At 23.3% G+C, this 20,180-nt stretch overlaps 1 protein-coding gene across 6 annotated transcripts in view; it reads left to right on the top strand.

Annotated features, from left to right (window-relative positions):
* Positions 1-20,180, top strand: part of LOC127280712 (uncharacterized) — a 22,927-nt gene continuing 2,747 nt past the window's right edge. The window contains exons 1-5 of one of the 6 annotated variants that reach the window (XM_051303921.1): positions 1-404; positions 2,162-2,753; positions 17,005-17,268; positions 17,662-17,733; positions 19,331-19,511. In XM_051303921.1, coding sequence (XP_051159878.1) covers positions 2,719-2,753; positions 17,005-17,268; positions 17,662-17,733; positions 19,331-19,511 — 552 coding nt within the window. In that variant the 5' untranslated portion in view covers positions 1-404; positions 2,162-2,718. Of the gene's footprint in view, positions 405-2,161; positions 2,754-11,979; positions 12,170-12,811; positions 12,925-17,004; positions 17,269-17,661; positions 17,734-19,330; positions 19,512-20,180 lie in introns of those variants that run through there. The other 5 variants (XM_051303922.1, XM_051303923.1, XM_051303924.1 and 2 more) reach the window with 5 other exon arrangements.

The following is a 20,180-nucleotide window of genomic DNA, read 5'->3' on the forward strand; positions in this document are numbered from 1 at the left end:
CGCTTATTTCATTCCTCTTGCAAAAGTCGAAGCGCAGTCGTACACCTGCTATGAAAGAGAGAGAAACACTACTCGTGCGATATTGCCGGAATAATTTTCTAAACGCGTGTTTTCAGCTTATTTTCCCCTTATAAATAAAGAAAAAAAAATATACATACACAATTTTAAAACGTTACAGTTTTGTAAAATCAATATCGATCGTCCTCAATTCACGGTCTTTTATTGCTATATATATATTATAAAAAATAGAAAATAAAAATACTCATTTTATTTCAATAAGTGCAATTTATTATGTGCTTTCGTTACAAATGTGGAAATATATATTTTTTTCTATTGTTAAAAAATGTTTTTCTTCATCAAGAAACAAAAAAAGGGATTAATAATGGATATATAAAGCTGAAATGGTAAAGAAATACCGCGAAAGCAATTATATATTTCATATAGATTTTAGAAAATATTTTTATTATATTATAACTAAATAAAATAATATATAAATTAACTATTTTTGTTATTATATTAATTATTATATATATATTATTACTACTTGTTATTATTTTCATGATTATATAGAGTGCGATTTAATTATTAAATACCGCTGAGAGTGGTAAAAAGTAAAAATATAGTAATTAATTATTATATTAATTATAATATTGTTATTATATTAATAGGAGAGTGTTCATATATTATAATAGAAAATATATCATTTCGTTAAATAAATAATTTTGTCGTGTAATTTTTCTTTTCTTTTTTTTGTCGAAAAAAAGTTCCTGTACTTTTATTTTAATAATGAGAGCGTAACAATAAATTCTGTATATACAATATATATATATATAGTAAAAATATGAACTTATTTATCTTATCTCTATTGAGGAATAACTTTAATAATTATCTATAGTAATCTATAATATACAATGCGAAATTTCTATAATAATAACTAATTTCCGTATATATGTTTCATAATAAACAATTTTCAAACTAAAACTATGTACAAAAGTTTTATAATTGCGTTATTAATTTTGATAATGATTGATCGAACTTTCGGTATAATAGCAAAACGATTCTAATAACACTTAATATTCATTAAGAAACGCTAAATTGGCTATAATTTCCTAATAGATTATAAATTATATTCTAATTTTAATAATGCTTTTACTATTTTCTAAATTATAAATTAATTATAGAAATTTAATAATTGTTCTTTTTTAAACGGAAATCATTTGAGAAAAATCCATATTTCTATATACATTTGCCTTAAAAAGGCAAATTTAAATTATTAAAAATTATTGAAAAAATCAAAATATATATTTATATAATTGTATATAATAACTAGTAGAAGAAAAAATTGTATAATAATAAAAATAACAATAAAAACAATAGAATAATAATAATAATAATAATAATAATAATAATAATATAAAAACAATAAACAGTTATTTTATATTCTTGATATTTTGTAAAGGGTGTATCACCCGTTTATTTGTAAATAAACAAAAAAAAAAAAATATATATATTTACTCTCTAAATCTGAATTAGTAAAAATTAAAAATGTTTACTAATTTAAATTAGTGATTCACTTTTAGCTTTTAGACTTAGTTAAATTTTACTAATTTTTAGTAAAAGTTAAAAGATTGTTTGGGGTTACGATTTTTAGTTAGTAAACTATTTATACTGCTGCTAATTTATTTGTTGTGGTTACTATTTTTATTGATTGGCATAACTATTTTATTAGTTAGTTTAACTAATTAGTTTCTTGGAATAACTATTTAATTAGTTATCTTACGAACTAAATGGTTAGGCTGACTAAATGTTAACAGTATGACAAATTTATAAATTAGCAAAAATACTCTTACTAACGAAATGGTAATTGCAACCAATCGTTTCTCTCAAGTATTAGTAAAATTTTACACTCAGAAAAAAGATATGTTTGAACCAAATATACCATTTTTTTATAATTACCCAAAATTTGGTTGCTTCAAACGAATTTTTTTCTGAACTAATTCAGTACTAATTCAGAAGTAAAAAGTGAGTGACTAATTCAAATTAGTAAACATTTTTACTAATTTAGATTTAGAGAGTAAAAAAAAAAAAAAAAAAGTAATGACATTTGTCATTGATTGTAAAGTGTTCCACTGACCGATTTTTTTTTTCTCGTATTTTCTAGAAACTTGTATATATCAATCAATCTAATCATTCATATAATTTACTAAGACGCAAATTCGAGTTTTACGAAATTAAAATTTTCTCATCTTCCGTGCGATGATGATGTTTTTCACGCTTCTTTGATATATATATATAATGATTCAATAGAATTGTTCAAGAAAACGACGAGTGAAATTTTTATTTATACTCTCATTTACAGATTTATAATATAATATATATTAAAGAAAAAAATTCAGTGAACAAGAAAAAAAAAAATTTTTTTTTTTCGAAAAGATTGGCGCCACTGTGTTTTTATATATTTTATTGATTAGTGACGCGCGGGGGTGTATATAGAAAGTAAAGAAATTTTTCTCCCACTGTGTGTGCGCGAGGGAGAAGCAGTATCCGCAATAGGAGGGATGATGATGGTATTCGAGGACAAGTAGAGGAATTCTCTCCTGGCGGCAAAATATATATATACGCATTCAGTCGAAATTTTGCGGGGGTGGATGGTGGAACGTTTCCGCGTGTAGAAAATCGATTTTGAAGCCACGCCACTGCATCGTCGCGTCAAGTGCAATGGCCTCCAAATCAGGAAGGACCTATTCTGTAAGGTAAGGAAATGTTAAAAAAAAAATTTCGATTATTCATTTATTAAAATTTATTTAGAATTTTCCATAGGAATTTTTAACTGAAAAAAAAAATTTATAATTCAAATAAAAAGTCAATTGAGCTGCCGGATCAAAGAAGGGCACATAACCCATTTGAATTACATTATTTATGTGCCCTTCTTTTGATCCGGCAGCTCAATTATAAATTTTTTTTTAGTGTATTTTTAATTTTGAGGTAAATATATTTTTTTCGTTTGCAATTATATATTATTCATATAACATATTAACACATGTAAGTAACCTTTATGTCCCACGCTTACTAATTTATTTTACGAGCAGGTGCACTCACCCACAATTTTTTTTTTTTTTTTTAATATTCAGCGATAAAGAAGAGAAAGGTATTGGATAAGGCAATAATTGCCAGCAATTACTTTTTCGTCAAAGGGTAATCCACGTGATTTGGAATCACTATTAAAAATGATTTTTGGTTATAAGAAAAGAAAGTACAGTTTATTTATTAAATATAAATAAATTAATTAAAGTTTCGTAAAATTAATTACAAAATTAATTTAGAAAATATAAATTATTTTGTTATTATTAGTTAATTTTAAAATTAATTTATTTAAAATTAATTTATTTAAAAATTATTGAGGTATTTATATATATACGATTACCTGCGTGTTTTGAAGTTTAATTGTATATTAAATTTAATTATTAAAGGTTAATTATTCACTTATAATATCTTGTATTATAATCATTTCATTTTACATATATCAGATACAGTATCAGAGATAGTAGTTTTAAACTATATTTAAATATCTTATCATTGCTCCATCAAATCAATTTTATTCATATTGAAATTCAATAATTTAATAATTTACCTACAATATTGATTTAGCTGCGCCCAGTAATTTATTTATAGAAGGAAACTTGTCTTCATAGATTATAAATTGTTTTTTTTTTTTTTTTTTGGAAAAAATTTTCAAAAAAAATAGAAATACCGAAGTAATTTTTATTTATTTTTTCATTTTTATAAAAGAACAAAAATTTGCAAATAGATAAAAATTTGTTTTCATTTAGAAAAAAAATTGACATTTGAATGTTATTATAAATAAAAATTAATATCCGCTTTGTCAGTACATGTAATCAATCAATTGGCGATTGAAAAAAAAAAACCTTTACTTGACCTTTATTATATTTATGAAAGGAACAATTTTTATAACTATATATATTGTATACAAAACTATGGAATTATTGTATGGTCAATAATAAAATACATTGATAATAAATATAAATAATTTCTATTGAATTCAATACAATGAAATATCTAAATATGTATTTAGAATATAAAATCTTAATAATTATCTATACACTGAAAAAAAAATTTATTTGATTCAAATACCGGTGTATTTAATTATTATCAAATAAATATTTACTTGAATCAAATATATAGTATTTGAATCAAATATTTCAGTATTTGAAGCAAATACCATTTATTTGATTCAAATAAGAAATATTTGATTCAAGTAAATATTTATTTGATAATAACCAAATACACCGGTATTTGAATCAAATAAATTTTTTTTTCAGTGTAATGATAATAATTAACCAAAAAAATGATTTTTAAACTGTAATTTAATATTTACTTTTTTTTAAAATAAGATAATTTTAATTAGTTTTTCAATCAAAGTAATTGTTAATAATATATGGAAGAACTAATTTACTTTGTCCTAAATTTTAAAAAAATTTAAAAAAAAAAAAAAAAGAAGAGTATATTAGGAAGTCAACATCCGGTGACAGTGTAATGTGACAACCTACACGCTTTGACGATTCAATAATGAAAGGAACGTGCGGAGAAAGATCTCAAGCTGGTTTTACCAGAACTTATATAATATTCCGGGGAGACCTTGAACTTGATCAAGGTGCTTCCCACATATATATATATATATATATTGAAATTGACGAGCTTATATTGCAGGTGGTTATTTAGTCAAATGCCTGTTATTTGCCAATATATATATATACAAAACCCTCCAGGATTATTTACTTTTCTTTTTTAATTGCATTTTTTTTTTTTTTTTTGCAAATAAAATTATTTCAATCAAATTTTTTTTAATTAAATTTTTTTAAATTTACATTATTTATATTACATTTTTTAAATTACATTTTTTTTTAAATACATTTTTTTTTAAATTTAATTAATTGTAATAATATAAATTTACAGAATAATTATTAAAAGGCAGCAACGCTTATTTTATTTTAATCCAATTTTGCCTATTTTAATCCATTTTGGTATTAAAAAATAAGCAAAATTGGATTAAAATAATAAGCGTTATTGCATCTTATTTTAATGCCCTTTTAATTTTCTGTATTGTTAATTGAGAAAATTTATAGACTTTATTATATAGAAGCAATTTACGTTCACTATACTGGTATTGAGCTAATTTCTAATCCGAATAGATTTTCTAGATATAATTCGTCAAACTTGTCAAGAAATCAAGTTGACATTAATTCAATTTATTTCATATACAACATCGTTATATTCAATTATCATCATCATATCGAACTGTCAGTGATTTAATTTCATTCAATTTTTTTTAATTTAGGATAATTAATAATAAATTAATTTTATCAATAATAAATAATAATACTGAAATAATTAAAACATACCTAAATAATAATAATAATAATAATAATAATAATAATAATAATAATAATAATACTGCCGTACAATGTAAAAAGGTATTTACGCCTCTTTTACTTTGGACGGCAAAATAATAATATTAATAATGTTAATAATAGTTATAATAAAAATAATAAAATTAATAGGTGTTAATTAATTAATTGTTATTAATTAAAAAAAAAATGCTATGAATGAAGGCAAAAGTCGTTTTCGTAATGAATAAAATTTTACAGAAGAATGTTACATAAATTTGTAATATTAAAAAATATATTATTATTTTCTGCATAGTAATTTGCGTATAGTAATTTTATTTTAACGGATGTTACTATATATATATATATAAATAGTTATAAATTAAAGGTTTATAATAATAAATATATTACCTATCGCTAAAATATATTATAATACATCCATGTCTTATATTCTTTTGCCATTTTAGCCGCTATCGCAAAATCTCTGAGTTATTTGACGTCTACAATATAATATGTAACATTACAAAATGCGTTTCCATTGCATTTATATAGAACCTGTGAGAGATAACGGGGAAACTATATAGCGCTGACTCAGAGATCGCGTTTTGAAGAACATTAGAAAAATCTGCCAAGCAGAATTTACGATGCCACACTAATCTTTAGTTTCCTGAAAAAAAAAAAAAAAAAAAAAAAATTATCTACGTCTTGTGAGTTATGAACAAACATTATAATTAAAAGACCTTGACAAAAAAAAAAGTACCTAATTGCAAAAATAGAAATTTGATTTTCAAAATTTTTGTTATTTATAAAAAAAATTATAACTTTGTAAAATTAAAATTCAATAAATAAATTAAAAATGTGAATAAATGAATAAAAAACAAATGTGGAAAATTTTCAATTCCTCTTGAAAATATATATTTAAAAATAATTTATTTAAAAAAAAAAAAAAAAAAAATGAATCGAAACAAGACGCACGTAATGGAAATAATAAAATTTTAAGAACAATAATAAACTCATAAATAATTCAAAAATTTATGAAAGTAGATAATACACAAAACATACATTATTTTTATCTTTTTTTTTTTGTATTTTCTTTATCCATATAATATGACAAAATTTATGAGCGTCGCAATATTAATTCAAGTTTGAAGTATATAGAGGTGTAAAAATAACGATAATTAGTGTTAACACAGCCGTGTCAGAAAAGCCTTGAAGTTAACAACAAACGAAGACGCAATGATTGTCAGCACGTGAATTTTAAATGTCCTTTTGTGTCATATTTTAAAATTGCCTATAACGAAAATTTTATAACAATCGTTTTATTATTCGTTTCCTGTCTGGTATATATTTTAACTCATTTTTTTTTTTCGTCATTTTTGTTTTTTATTTTGAGGTGTTAAATTTCGTTTCTATTGTGAAGAAATACATATACAATTATATACATTGATCACAGTCGAGTATTCAACCATATGACCTAGAAAGATTTCTAATTTACTCAGTTATAACTTACATATATGTTAGCTTAGCTTTGTCATATTGTCGCACTTGAGTATATATTACCCTCAGCATTGGTGTAAAAGTTAGCAATAGATTTTTTTTTTTAAATACAAAAATTAAATAAATTAATTATTAATAATAATTCAATAGAAATTAATTAATATTAAATTAATTAATTTATTGTTATATTTAATTTAATTTTAATATTTTTAATTTAAAAAAATATATATATTTAATTGACCATCAATAATTCATGTTGAATTTTCAGAATTATTTATAAAAGAGGAAATCAATTAAAATCCGCATCTTATGTAAAAACGTAAAATGAATAATAACCTTGAAAAGTATATACTTTTTTTTTTAATATCAACGCCTTTAGGCTAAATATATGTTTGCGTAATAGAAAATTGTTTAAAATCTGTGGAAAAATCCTTTTTTTAAAAATGATATTAAATAAATAAATAAAATAGTTAAATTAAATTAATAATTAATTATTATACTTAAAATTTTTAATAAATTACAAAAAGATAAAAATAAAGATGTTAGTTTGAAAATTAAATAATTCTCGCTATATCAAAAGAAAATTATGTATAAGTTTATAAAATTCTTATGTGACACCCTATAATTTTCGTTGCGCATTTCTCTGTACTTCTTTTTCCACTTTTTTTCCTTTTTGTTGTATATATATATATATATATGTAGAACATGCTTGAGATCAAATTACAAAGATAGGGTTTCTTTTGCCGTACCGGAAGTTTATCAGAAAATATACGAGGGGATATAAATTTATTTGAACTCAAAGTCAAATAATACTTTGCAATAACTAAATTGCAAGTAACTGCTAAATGCACTCAATCGATGCATCTATATATATATATATATATATATATATATATATATATATTTACAATATAAATTTTCAAGAATTGACAAATATTTTAACAAATAAATTAATAAATTCACAAATATTAATATAATTTAATTTAATATATAATTATCTATTATATATGATATATTTGAAATATTTTTTTAATTTTATCAAGGATCAAATAATAGTTAAAATTTTGTAAACCTATTTTCCTTGCGTGTTTGACTTTGGACAATTCTCTTTAACAATCGTAACTCTTTCCATGGCGATAACGATCTTCAGGGTCACGCTTTTGCATATACAGACAATATATAGGCCACTCGTAAATTGTTTCTACTTTTGTTTTGTATTTGTCAAATTCATCTACAAAAAAAAAAAAATGTTCCAATTTCTTAAGCTCAAAAAAAAAGAAATTTTTAATTCTCTTTTTCTATTGTCATCGAGGTGCCGTAAAAACTTATTATCCAAATTACCATCACATAAAATTAAAAGACATTAAAATAAGCTGCAACGCTTATTATTTTAATCCAATTTTGCTTATTTTAATTCATTTTGGTATTAAAATAAGCAAAATTGTATTAAAATAATAAGCGTTGCAGCTTATTTTAATACCTTATAATTTTCTGTGATTTTTCCGAAAATCGATAAATCGAATGATTTTGTTTTTAATATTTAAAATTAAAATTTGTTTCACAAGTAGAACCAGCACAGTTTAGTGAGACAAAACTTATTTTTAAAAGTTTCATTAACAAGCATTCAATTAATGAAGAAGAAAAAGATCTACAGATCAATAGTTCTATAGATCTTAAAACAAGGATCTATGGATCATAAATCTATGGACAAATTAATCTTCGAATAAATAATATATATGGATCAAAAATATATATACAGAACTATATTGGTCTACGATTTTTTATTATTTGAATTAATAATCTCTACACTAGATCGTAAATCAAGGATCTATGGATCATTGATCAATGTATCTATAGAATATATAGATAATAAATTTACAATCTATGAATCATTAAGAAATAGATTTATAAATTGTAGAAAATATAAATATAGTATCTATGTATTAATGATCAATGGATCTATAGAATATAGATCATACATCTAAGATCCATGGATCATAGATTTATGGATAATTATGACATTTGAATAAATAATATATATGAATCAAAGATATCTATATATGAACTAGAAATTACCTATACGGTTTATTATATTTTTTGAATTAGTATAACCTGTAGATTATAGATCATCAAGGATTTATAGATCATTGACGAAAACGTATAGCTTTTTTTTTTTTAAAGTTGTTGCAAAAAAAAAATTTTTTTTTTCCACAATTATAGAAAAATTCTGTAAAATAATAATTCGAATGAAAATTGGTCAAAGAGTGATATGAAAATTCTATATAATGAAAATTTTGTCAAATAAAAAATTGTAAAAAATTAATTTTTTGGGCACATACTAATTTAAAAATATCAAATTGATACCAAAAATATCAAATTGATATAAAAATTTGTATCAATTTGATATTTTTGGTATCAATTTGATACTTTTAATTTTGTATTATAAATAAATTTCGGTTTATTTACTTATTTGCTATATTTAATAATTTGTTTTTTCGATTTTTTTTTGGGGGGGGGGAGGGGTGAAATACTAGAAATAGTTAGTAGTCGGCTATATTTTAGGAATTTTAATTAGTTAGAGGGAAAGCTCTTCGAGAATGGAGGGAAGATGTCTTTTTTGAGATGAAGGAGAGACGCGAATACCACGTGCACGTTGGGGAACGCACGTGCATACTCACGTGCGTCATTTTAGTGGTATGAGTCTCTCTCTCTCTCTCTCTCTCTTTCTTTCTTTCTTTCTTTTTTTCTTGGCTAAGAAGATGTGATGTTCCAGAGCAATGATTCCGGTCAGGCGGAATAGCGGGACTTACCCGCTGGCTCAATGTCTCGAATATTATTATTATCCTCGAGAGAAATGGAGAAAGAGAATTTAACACAGAAAGAAAGAGAATTCATATATACTCGGTTTATAAAATTAAAAATCTTTATCTCTTTCATATTTTTTTCTTTCACTTGAAAAAAAGAAGAAGAAAAATATTCATTCGCTTTTATTTACTCTTTAAAATTTGAATTAGTAAAAATGTTTACTAATTTAAATTAGTGACTCATTTTTTGCTATTGAATTGGTAAAATTTTACTAATTGTTAGTAAAAGTAAAATTAGTAAAATTTTACTAATTGTTAGTAAAAGTAAAATTAGTAAAATTTTACTAATTCAGAAGCAAAAAGTGAGTGACTAATTCAAATTAGTAAACATTTTTACTAATTCAGATTTCGAGAGTAATTAATTTTACAATATCTTTTAAAACATTTACATATATGATTTATAGAAGCTTTGTTTTTTTTTTAGAAAATGTTTACATTTTCATAATTCAATTTGTGATTCCGTGAAAATTATTCAAACATATTTGCTGTTATGTTGTTTTATATAGGAATTAAAATTTTTCAATTGAATATTTTCATTGAGGTATATATATATATATACTATTTTCAATTTAATAGAGAGAAATATTTATTTTTCTTGTATAGAATTTTATTGACTATCAAAAAAAATTTTTCAATATTTTTAAACTCGTTTCTGTATATATTCAATGAGCCGGAAATGAAAGGGTAACACCAGGCACAAAAGTAGAGTTAAAATTATATTATGTAAGCTTTAAAAGCACTTTGGTATATATGAAGAAGTTTGTTTATGTAGATCTTTATTGTATAAATAAAAAAATAAACAAATAACTTGCGGAATATATTATGAAATTCTCAATGAAGAAGATCTATATTTGAAAATATACTATCACTATATATGAGATGATCTATGAATAATTATAATCTTCCAATAAACAATATATGGATCAATGAACTTTATATAGAATAATAAATTATTGATCAACGATTAATTATTCCGTAAATTAATAATTTAGATCATAAATCTAGAATCTATAGATCATTGATCAATGGATCGATCAATCAATTGATCTATAGATCGAATAAATAATAAAATCGATCAAAGATCTATATAGTACTATTATTGAAATATTAAAATTATTGATCTACGTTTTATTGTTCATTTACTAACTGATCATAAATCATAAATCTATAATCTATGGATCATTGATCAATGGATCTATAGATCGAATAAATAATAAAATCGATCAAAGATCTATATAGAACTATAAATTATTGATCTACGTTTTATTGTTCTTTTAATTAATGATCTATAGATTATAGATCATAAATCCAGGATCTATGGATCAATGATCAATGGATCTATAGATCGAATAAATAATATATCGATCAAAGATCTATATAGTAGTATAAATTATTGATTTACAGTTAATTATTCTGTGAATTAATTTATAGATTATGTATCACAAATCTAGGATCTATATGGATCATTGCTCAATTGATCTACAGATCGAATAAATAATATATCGATCAATGATCTATATAGTACTATAAATTATTGATCTACGATTAATTATTCTCTAAATTAATAATCTATAGATTAAAAATAAAAAATCTAGGATCAGTGGATCATTGATCAATGGATCGATCAATCAATCGTTCTATAGATCGAATAAATAATAAAATCGATCAAATATCTATATATAGTACTATAGTACTATTATTAAAATATTGAAATTATTGATCTACATTTTATTATTCATTTAATTACTGATTATAGATCATAAAGCCAGGATCTATAGATCATTGATCAATGGATCTATAGATCGAATAAATAATATATCGATCAAAGATCTATATAGTACTATAAATTATTGATCTGCGGTTAATTATTCTCTGAATTAATAATCTATAAACTAAAGATCATAAATCTAGGATCTATGGATCATTGATCAATGGATCTATAGATCGAATAAATAATATTTAGGATAAATTATTGTGAAATTTATTTAAAGGATTGAAAAGATCTGAATTTTTTGTTCTATCAGTTGTGTAAATATAAAAAGTGCAAAAAATTTCTATAACACATATAAATAATGATAATTAAAGAGAGAGAGAGATAGAGAGATGGTGGTTGCTTGGTCAATGGACTAGGCATGTGCTGCGCTGACTAACGGCTAATTGACCACCTCTCCACGTCTTTAGGGGGGGAATGAGAACTTCTCTCTTTTCTGTCTCGTGCCAGTTTAGTTCATTCCGTTGTACCGAAAGAGTCCCTTTTTCTTTCTCAAACGTGTCTCTCTCTATATATATATCATAATGTCAAAACATTTCGTATGTAAACGTCAAAAATTTTCCTCTAAATTCAGAACAATATGATTCTCTTTGTTTCATGTGAATAACATTTATTCAGTGCTTCATTTTTCAGTAAGTCGTTTATTTACAAACGAAATTCTAAGATTTATCCGTGCAATAAATTCTATAATATAATAAAATATTCTATTTTTATATTATATTATACATTATATTATTCAATTTTTTTGGAATTACTTTTTTCATTTTTTGATAATAAATATTATATTATATTATATATTTAATAAAATATAATATAATTTTATATTCACTGTGAGAAAAATATATATATACTCTATAAATCTGAATTAGTAAAAATGATTACTAATTTAAATTAGTGACTCACTTTTTGCTTTAGAATTAGTTAAATTTTACTAATTGTTAGTAAAAGTTACTAATACATAGTAAAATTTTACTAATTCCGAAGCTTTAGAATTAGTTAAATTTTACTAATTGTTAGTAAAAGTTACTCATTGTTAGTAAAAGTTACTAATACTTAGTAAAATTTTACTAATTCCGAAGCTTCAGAATTAGTAAAAGTTACTAATAATTAGTAAAATTTTTCTAGTTCAGAAGCAAAAAGTGAGTCACTAATTTAAATTAATAAACATTTTTACTAATTCAGATTTAGAGAGTAAATGAAAATAAAACATAATCTTTAAAAGGATTAGTATTATTTAATATAGTAATAAGTAAACAATAAGTTAATTCATATAGTAACAGTGCGTGAGAAAATAATGGAAGAGTTATAACATATACATATATATATATATATAGTGAGGTTACAAAAAACTAGCAGGTGTTTGAAGAAGAATCGTCTAGTTATTAAGGTGCGCTGAAGTATGAAGAAAATTGTTTTTTTTTTTTTTTAGTGCAGGTGTAGGTTTCCAATTTTAAAAAAACATTTAAACTTTTCATTTGACTGAGATTTAATTTTTTTTAATTTATATCAGTGAATATATATACATTAAAATAGTGGTTACAAAAATTTTTTCCCCATGATAATAAAAAAGGTCACTGCGGTGGGATGAGTTGTTTAACCTTTGCTTGGTTACATATATATATTATTGACATATATATATATATATATATATATATATATATATATATATATATATATATATATATATATATAAGAAAACTGCTACTATGAAAAATTTTACATAAAGAAGATTTTTGCAAATATTAATTATCACTATCAAATTTATTTATAGATACAATTTACAATAATTTATTTTTGTTATTTATAAAATTTTTATAATTTTTTTTTTAACACTTAAAAACTTATTTTATTATTATTTTTTTTAATATAACACTGCAAAAACTAGCCGTCTTAAAAGTGCAAAAAAAAAGTCTTGTTTTAAGACACATTTGGTGTCTTAGACGCGAAAAACGTCTTAAAACAAGACGTTTTTTGCACTTTTAAGACGGTCAGTTTTTACAGTGAACGTGTATATTCAAATTGATTTTTGTATTTAAAATTCAAAATTTTGATTCTGTCACAGAAAATTAAAAGGTATTAAAATAAGCTGCAACTTTTATTATTTTAATCCAATTTTGCTTATTTTAATACAAAAATGGATTAAAATAATAAGCGTTGCAGCTTATTTTAATGTCTTTTAATTTTCTGTGGTGATATAAAATTATTTAATTTTATAATTCATTTACTATATATCAGTGTTGAGTTTATTTTTCTTTGTTTTATATTTAAAGAAAAAGTAATTAAAAATATCTCTACTAATTGATTTTTTTTTTTAAACTCGCAAATAACTTGTTTTTGTAAACAATATAAGGGAACTTGCCGCTTTTCCGATTAGATACATGATTACAAGAGAGTTCTTATAACACTTTCGTTATTTATTTTGAAAGTTCACACGTATATAGACATAAAACTGGAAAAACATGTTAAGATCCAAGTTTATAAGGAATGATTGCATTTTCTTTTTAATTAGTTTTTTTTTTTTTTTTTTGCAAAAAAAGAAAGACAAGTTTTGAAAGAAAACATTTCCTGATGATTTTTGTTATTTTTTATTCTATTGAATATTTTAATTTTGTTATATAAATTTTTGTGCCCCTTTCTTTTTTCTAATATAGATATATATTTAAAAAATTGTAAGAAAAATAATAATAATTTTCTGGGGAGCTTTTTTTTGATTCCCACGCCTCTGTATATTGTTTATTATTATTGATGTAATTTTGAGAGTTGAAAATGAACTGTAAAATTGCACGTTTGAAGGCATTCAACAGGAAGTATTCTTCAGCGCGGGAGCAATCCGGTTTTCATTGTTCGCCGAACAGAATGATCGCTTGGTGGTTAAAGTTACGCAAGTTGCAATATGCGCGCGAGCCTAACGAGTTTCACTCAATATATATATATATATATATATGACGAGTGGTTTAGTTGCTAGGATAACGGATTAATCAAGCGGATAACCATTTTCTTCTTTCTCCTGCATAAGATGATGATGATCATCAAGAGGTGTGTGTCTATTTTAAAATAGTGAAAGGGAACTTCTCTGCACACACAATCAAGTATAAATCATTTCTTACAGCTCTCAAAATAATAATAATTTATTTATTCAACATATTCAAATGTTAATAAGTAGAAAAAAAATAATTTAGTCAGACATTTTTCTTTTCGATAAAACATTTCTAGTTTTTAAGCAACGATAGAAGTCAATTAATAGTTTTGTCATTAAATTAAAATCTATTTTTTTAAATTAATAATCTATAGATCACAAATCTAGGATCTATGGATCATTGATCAATGGATCTATAGATTTATCATAAATCTAGGATCTATGGATCATTATTTGTTGAATAAGTATATATGAACCAAAGATCTGTATATCGAACTATAAATTATTAATCTATGGTTCATTGAATTATTGATCTATAGATTATAGATCATAAATATAGGATCTATAGATCATTGATGAATGGATCTATAGATTTATCATAAATCTAGGATCTGTGAATCATTATTCATCGAATAAGTATCTGGACCAAAGATCTGTATAGATTATAGAACTATAAATTATTAATCTATGGTTCATTGAATTATTGATCTATAGATTATAGATCACAATCTAGGATCTATAGATAGAATAAATAATATATCGATCAAAGATCTGTATAGTACTATAAATTATTGATTTACGGTTAATTATTCTGTAAATTAATCTATAGATTATGGATCACAAACCTAGGATCTATAGATCATTGATCAATGGATCTATAGATCGAATAAATAATAAAATTAATCAAAGATCTATATAGTACTATTATTAAAATATTGAAATTATTGATCTACATTTTATCGTTCATTTAATTACTGATTATAGATCATAAAGCCAGGATCTATGGATCATTGATCAATGGATCTATAGATCGAATAAATAATATATCGATCAAAGATCTATATAGTAGTATAAATTATTGATCTGCGGTTAATTATTCTCTGAATTAATTAATCTATAAACTAAGGATCATAAATCTAGGATCTATGGATCATTGATCAATGGATCTATAGATTTATCATAAATCTAGGATCTATGAATCATTATTCATCGAATAAGTATCTGGACCAAAGATCTGTATATATTATAGAACTATAAATTATTAATCTACGGTTCGTTGAATTATTGATCTACAGATTATAAATCATAATCTAGGATCTATAGATCATTGATCAATGGATCTATAGATCGAATAAATAATATATCGATCAAAGATCTATATAGTAGTATAAATTATTGATTTACGGTTAATTATTCTGTGAATTAATTTATAGATTATGGATCACAAATCTAGGATCTATGGATCATTGCTCAATTGATCTACAGATCGAATAAATAATATATCGATCAAAAATCTATATAGTACTATAAATTATTGATCTGCGGTTAATTATTCTCTGAATTAATAATCTATAAACTAAGGAACATAAATCTAGGATCTATGGATCATTGATCAATTGATCTATATATTGTAGATCATAAATCTAGGATTTATGGATCATTGATCAATTGATCTATATATTGTAGATCATAAATCTAGTTTCTGTGGATCATTAATCTAAGATCGATGGATCATTAATCTAAGATCAATGATCTATGATTTATAAATTTTTATGTAGAAAAAAAATTGTATTGTCAGACATCGTTTTTTTGGCAAAAAAAAATAAAAATACACTTAAAACGTCTGGATGTTGAATTTTAACACATGGTAGCGACAATACCGCGAAACTGAAAACAGGTTTATAGCATGTGGCAGTTATGCACAAAGTCGTAAAATCATAGAAATTTCATTGGCGAGGAAACAGATGCTCAGAATGTTCTAGAAAGAACAATTAATTTGTCATATATATATATATATATATTTTTCAACTATATAAAATAAAAGTTAATACTACTATATTATTTTTCCTAAGATTAAATATATTTTAAAAGGAAAATTTCAGTTTCAAACAAAAAAAAACACAAATTATATATCGTTCTTTAATAAAAAGTAGTGCACTGCTTCAAATAAATTCATAAACTGGAAAGTTGTCCTAAATATAAAAAATGAAAAAAAAAACTCTTTACAGTGAGTTAACAAAAAGTGAATTATCGTCAATTTCTCAGTGAAATTTTACTGTTTCAAGTGATCATGATGAAAGCAAAAAAAAAAAAAAAAAAAATGAGTAAAATAATTTTCAGATGAAATTACTTGGAAAATAATTCAAGTGTGCAGGAGATACAAAGAAAATAATTTACTTGATTAATTTTTCTTTTCTTTAATTTGTAGCAATAACAGGCGAATTGAAAATATCAATCGAATTTAAATATTTATTTATTATTATTATTATATAAGTGAATGTAAAAAATGAGTTTTTCTTTTAAATTGTCTCTTTTTTCTAATTGTTTTAGATCACCTCGTGTAGGTGGTCCACTTTCACAATCGTTAGCAATGATTCCTCCAACGATGCATGGCCATGAGTTCAATCAACCACTGTCAAGGGTCGTTATGGTTCGTAAAACTGACCAAAGAACTTTTAGCAAAGGTCGACGAAGTGGTGGTGAACCACTTTTAGAAACAGTGACAAGGGAAACTGTGGAATTATTTAATGGTGGACGAGCCGAGAGAAAATATACTTCAGAAACACGTGATATTGTTACCCCCAAGTCAAATAGGTAAGTGATTTTTATAATTTTCAAAAAGAAAAAGATTTTTTCTTATCAAAGAATTTTTTTGTAGTAATTTTCTGCAAATTAGAAATATATCAGTGTTTGGCTTTTTTTTTTTTAATTATTGATATTTTTAGGATTTTAATAATTATTAATTCTGATATTATATAATTACAATAGTTGTTGATTATTTTTTTTCTACTTTTTTGTTCTTTTTCTTTGAGGTAATAACAATTGCGATAATTATTATTATAGATGATTAAAAAAAATTTTTTTTTTTGATTGTAAAAATGAACCGGAAACCTGACAGAGTTTCTAGAATTCGTTAATATTAGAAAATTATAAATAATTAGAAAATTATTTCAACCCACCCTAACAGTAAATCCTTGATCCTTGTAGTATGCCTTCTCTCAACGTTAGCGGATCGAAAAAGAAGGTTGTCGGTTTTGTTGACCAGTTGACACCTGAAAGGTACTGATTTAAAAAAAAAAAAAAATTAGAAAACCTGTTTCTTCTAGAGACGCAGTCTTAGTTTAAGTTGTCAGATTGCTGAAAAGTAAAAAAAAAAAATCTATTTATAAATTTTTGTATTTAATAATAGTTTCTTTTTTTCACTAATGAAAAATTTTATATAAAATTTTATAGATTTTTCAAAAATTGTAAATTATTGAATAGAAATATTATTTTCCTTAAAAATAATTTATATATAATATTATATAAAATGTTTTAGTTCTTTGTGTTTTTGTATATAATTATAGGGTTTGACAGGAAATAATAATAGAATAATACAGTTAAAGTGAAATAGACAATAAACTAGATGCATCGAACGGTAGTCTTCCGTCACGATTGTGAACTCTCAATTTTTTTTTCAGCTTTCTCTCAACTTGATAAAAAAAAAAGTTAGAAGCACGATACTTGACATTGCTTATCGAATTTTTATTCTCATATTTCTTTCATATTTTATGCTTTTCATAAATTCACAATTACACATTCATATTTAAAAATAAAAATTTTTTTTTTAAATTAACGTCATTTAAAAAAAAAAAAAAAAATATATAGAAAATAATATTTATATTGTAGAAAAAAAAAATTTAACGTATCTAGTCAGGTGTTTTTTAACAAATTTTTCAATGGAATTCTTAATTTATTATTTGACTTGTCATGCATGCTGTATATTTAATTCGATGATGTAACATCCAGACAGAGAATATATATATATATATATATATATATATATATATATATACATACGTGTATAAATTGCATAAATCCGAGCATCTTATCTTTCCAGCAAGAAATTTTTACAATCACCTCTTTCACTTAAATGCAATAGAAGTAATATTTATCATTCGCTTTTGCTATAAATCTCACTTTGTTATCCAAACTGATTAAAATATTCTTTTTTATTTAAAAAAGAAATTTTATTTTTGTGAATTAATATTTTTAAAATTTTATTTATTTTTCTGTATTATTTATTTATTAACAACAAATCCTTTTATACAAATAGTTTTTCTTTAAAAAAAAAAAAAAAGAAAAATTATAATAAAAAAGGTAACAAAAAATAAATTTTCAATTATATTTTATTTTATAAAAATATATTCTTATTTAAATTAAGAATAAAAAAATAAATTCATGGTGGATTCAAGTAAATTTATATTTTGTGAGTAATGTCAGAGGATGTCACGAACTCATATGAAGGAAAAGTATATATTTATATCCGCAGTGCATGAAAAATATGTTTAATTTAATCGGAATAATAAGTATATAAAGTAGACGCACGTATAAAAACGTGAGTGAAAGCGTGTCTTCTTTATAGACGTAAAGAACCTACAAAACAATTTTTGGTACTCAATAAACAAACTCCCTCTGATTATATTCTTTTTTTTTCATTTTTTTTTTTTTACAATATTGAATATTTTTTAAAAATAAGTGACAATTTTTATTATTTTTTTTTTTAATTAAAATTTTATTGCTGAATCGAAATCATGTTCATCTTTCATATTCAAGAATGAGATTTTTCTTGAGATAGATAAAAAAAAAGAAAAAAGTGGGAAAAATATTATTTCAGATCGAGAGCTGACTCGGTAAGATCGAAATCACCATTGGCAGCCTCACCAGCATCACCTGGACCATTGTCTAATTCGTTACACGGCAGTTTTCACAGCAGCCTCGGCAGCGATGGAATGTCATGTAGCAGTGCAAGGTCTTCCTCAGCGTCTCCGGATTCAGCGAGATATTCTTCCTCACAGGTAAAAAAAAATATATATATATATTAAAAAAAATATTAAATTAATATAAAAATTAAAAAAAAAGAAAACAAATTAATAATTATAAATAAATAAAATTATTAAGCGTTGTTCGTTATATTTCGCATGAGTAATTTTTAAATTATTTATAAATATACGAGAATTTTATGTGTCCCATTAAAAAACTTTCATCAATTTATAATATATATATATATATATATATATATATATATATATATATATATGCTCTATCAAATTAGTCGACTTTTCAATTAATGCTTCATTTCATGTTCAATGACTAATCAAAAAAAAAAAAAAAAAATTTCTCGTCTCATATAAGAATCGTTCTTTTTTTTCCCCCTTCTATTTAAAATGCCTCTTCATCAAAGATATATTGCGTGCGTCGTTTCGTTCTCATTCATGTTCGACTTTTCTTTTTATTTTCTCTATAAACAATTTTCTCACGCATATTTTGTCAAATGGGATGTTAAATTTTACAGTCATGTTTCTTTGTTTAAAAAAATGAATTTTAAAAAATAAATTAGTAAAATGAATTCACAGAAAATTATAAGGTATTAAAATAAGCTGCAACGCTTATTATTTCAATCCAATTTTGCTTATTTTAATACCAAAATGGATTAAAATAAGCAAAATTGGATTAAAATAATAAGC

Source organism: Leptopilina boulardi, unplaced genomic scaffold (genome assembly GCF_019393585.1).
Source record: "Leptopilina boulardi isolate dan_hultmark-lab unplaced genomic scaffold, ZJU_Lbou_2.1 LbouV2_249, whole genome shotgun sequence".
NCBI lineage: Eukaryota > Metazoa > Arthropoda > Insecta > Hymenoptera > Figitidae > Leptopilina > Leptopilina boulardi.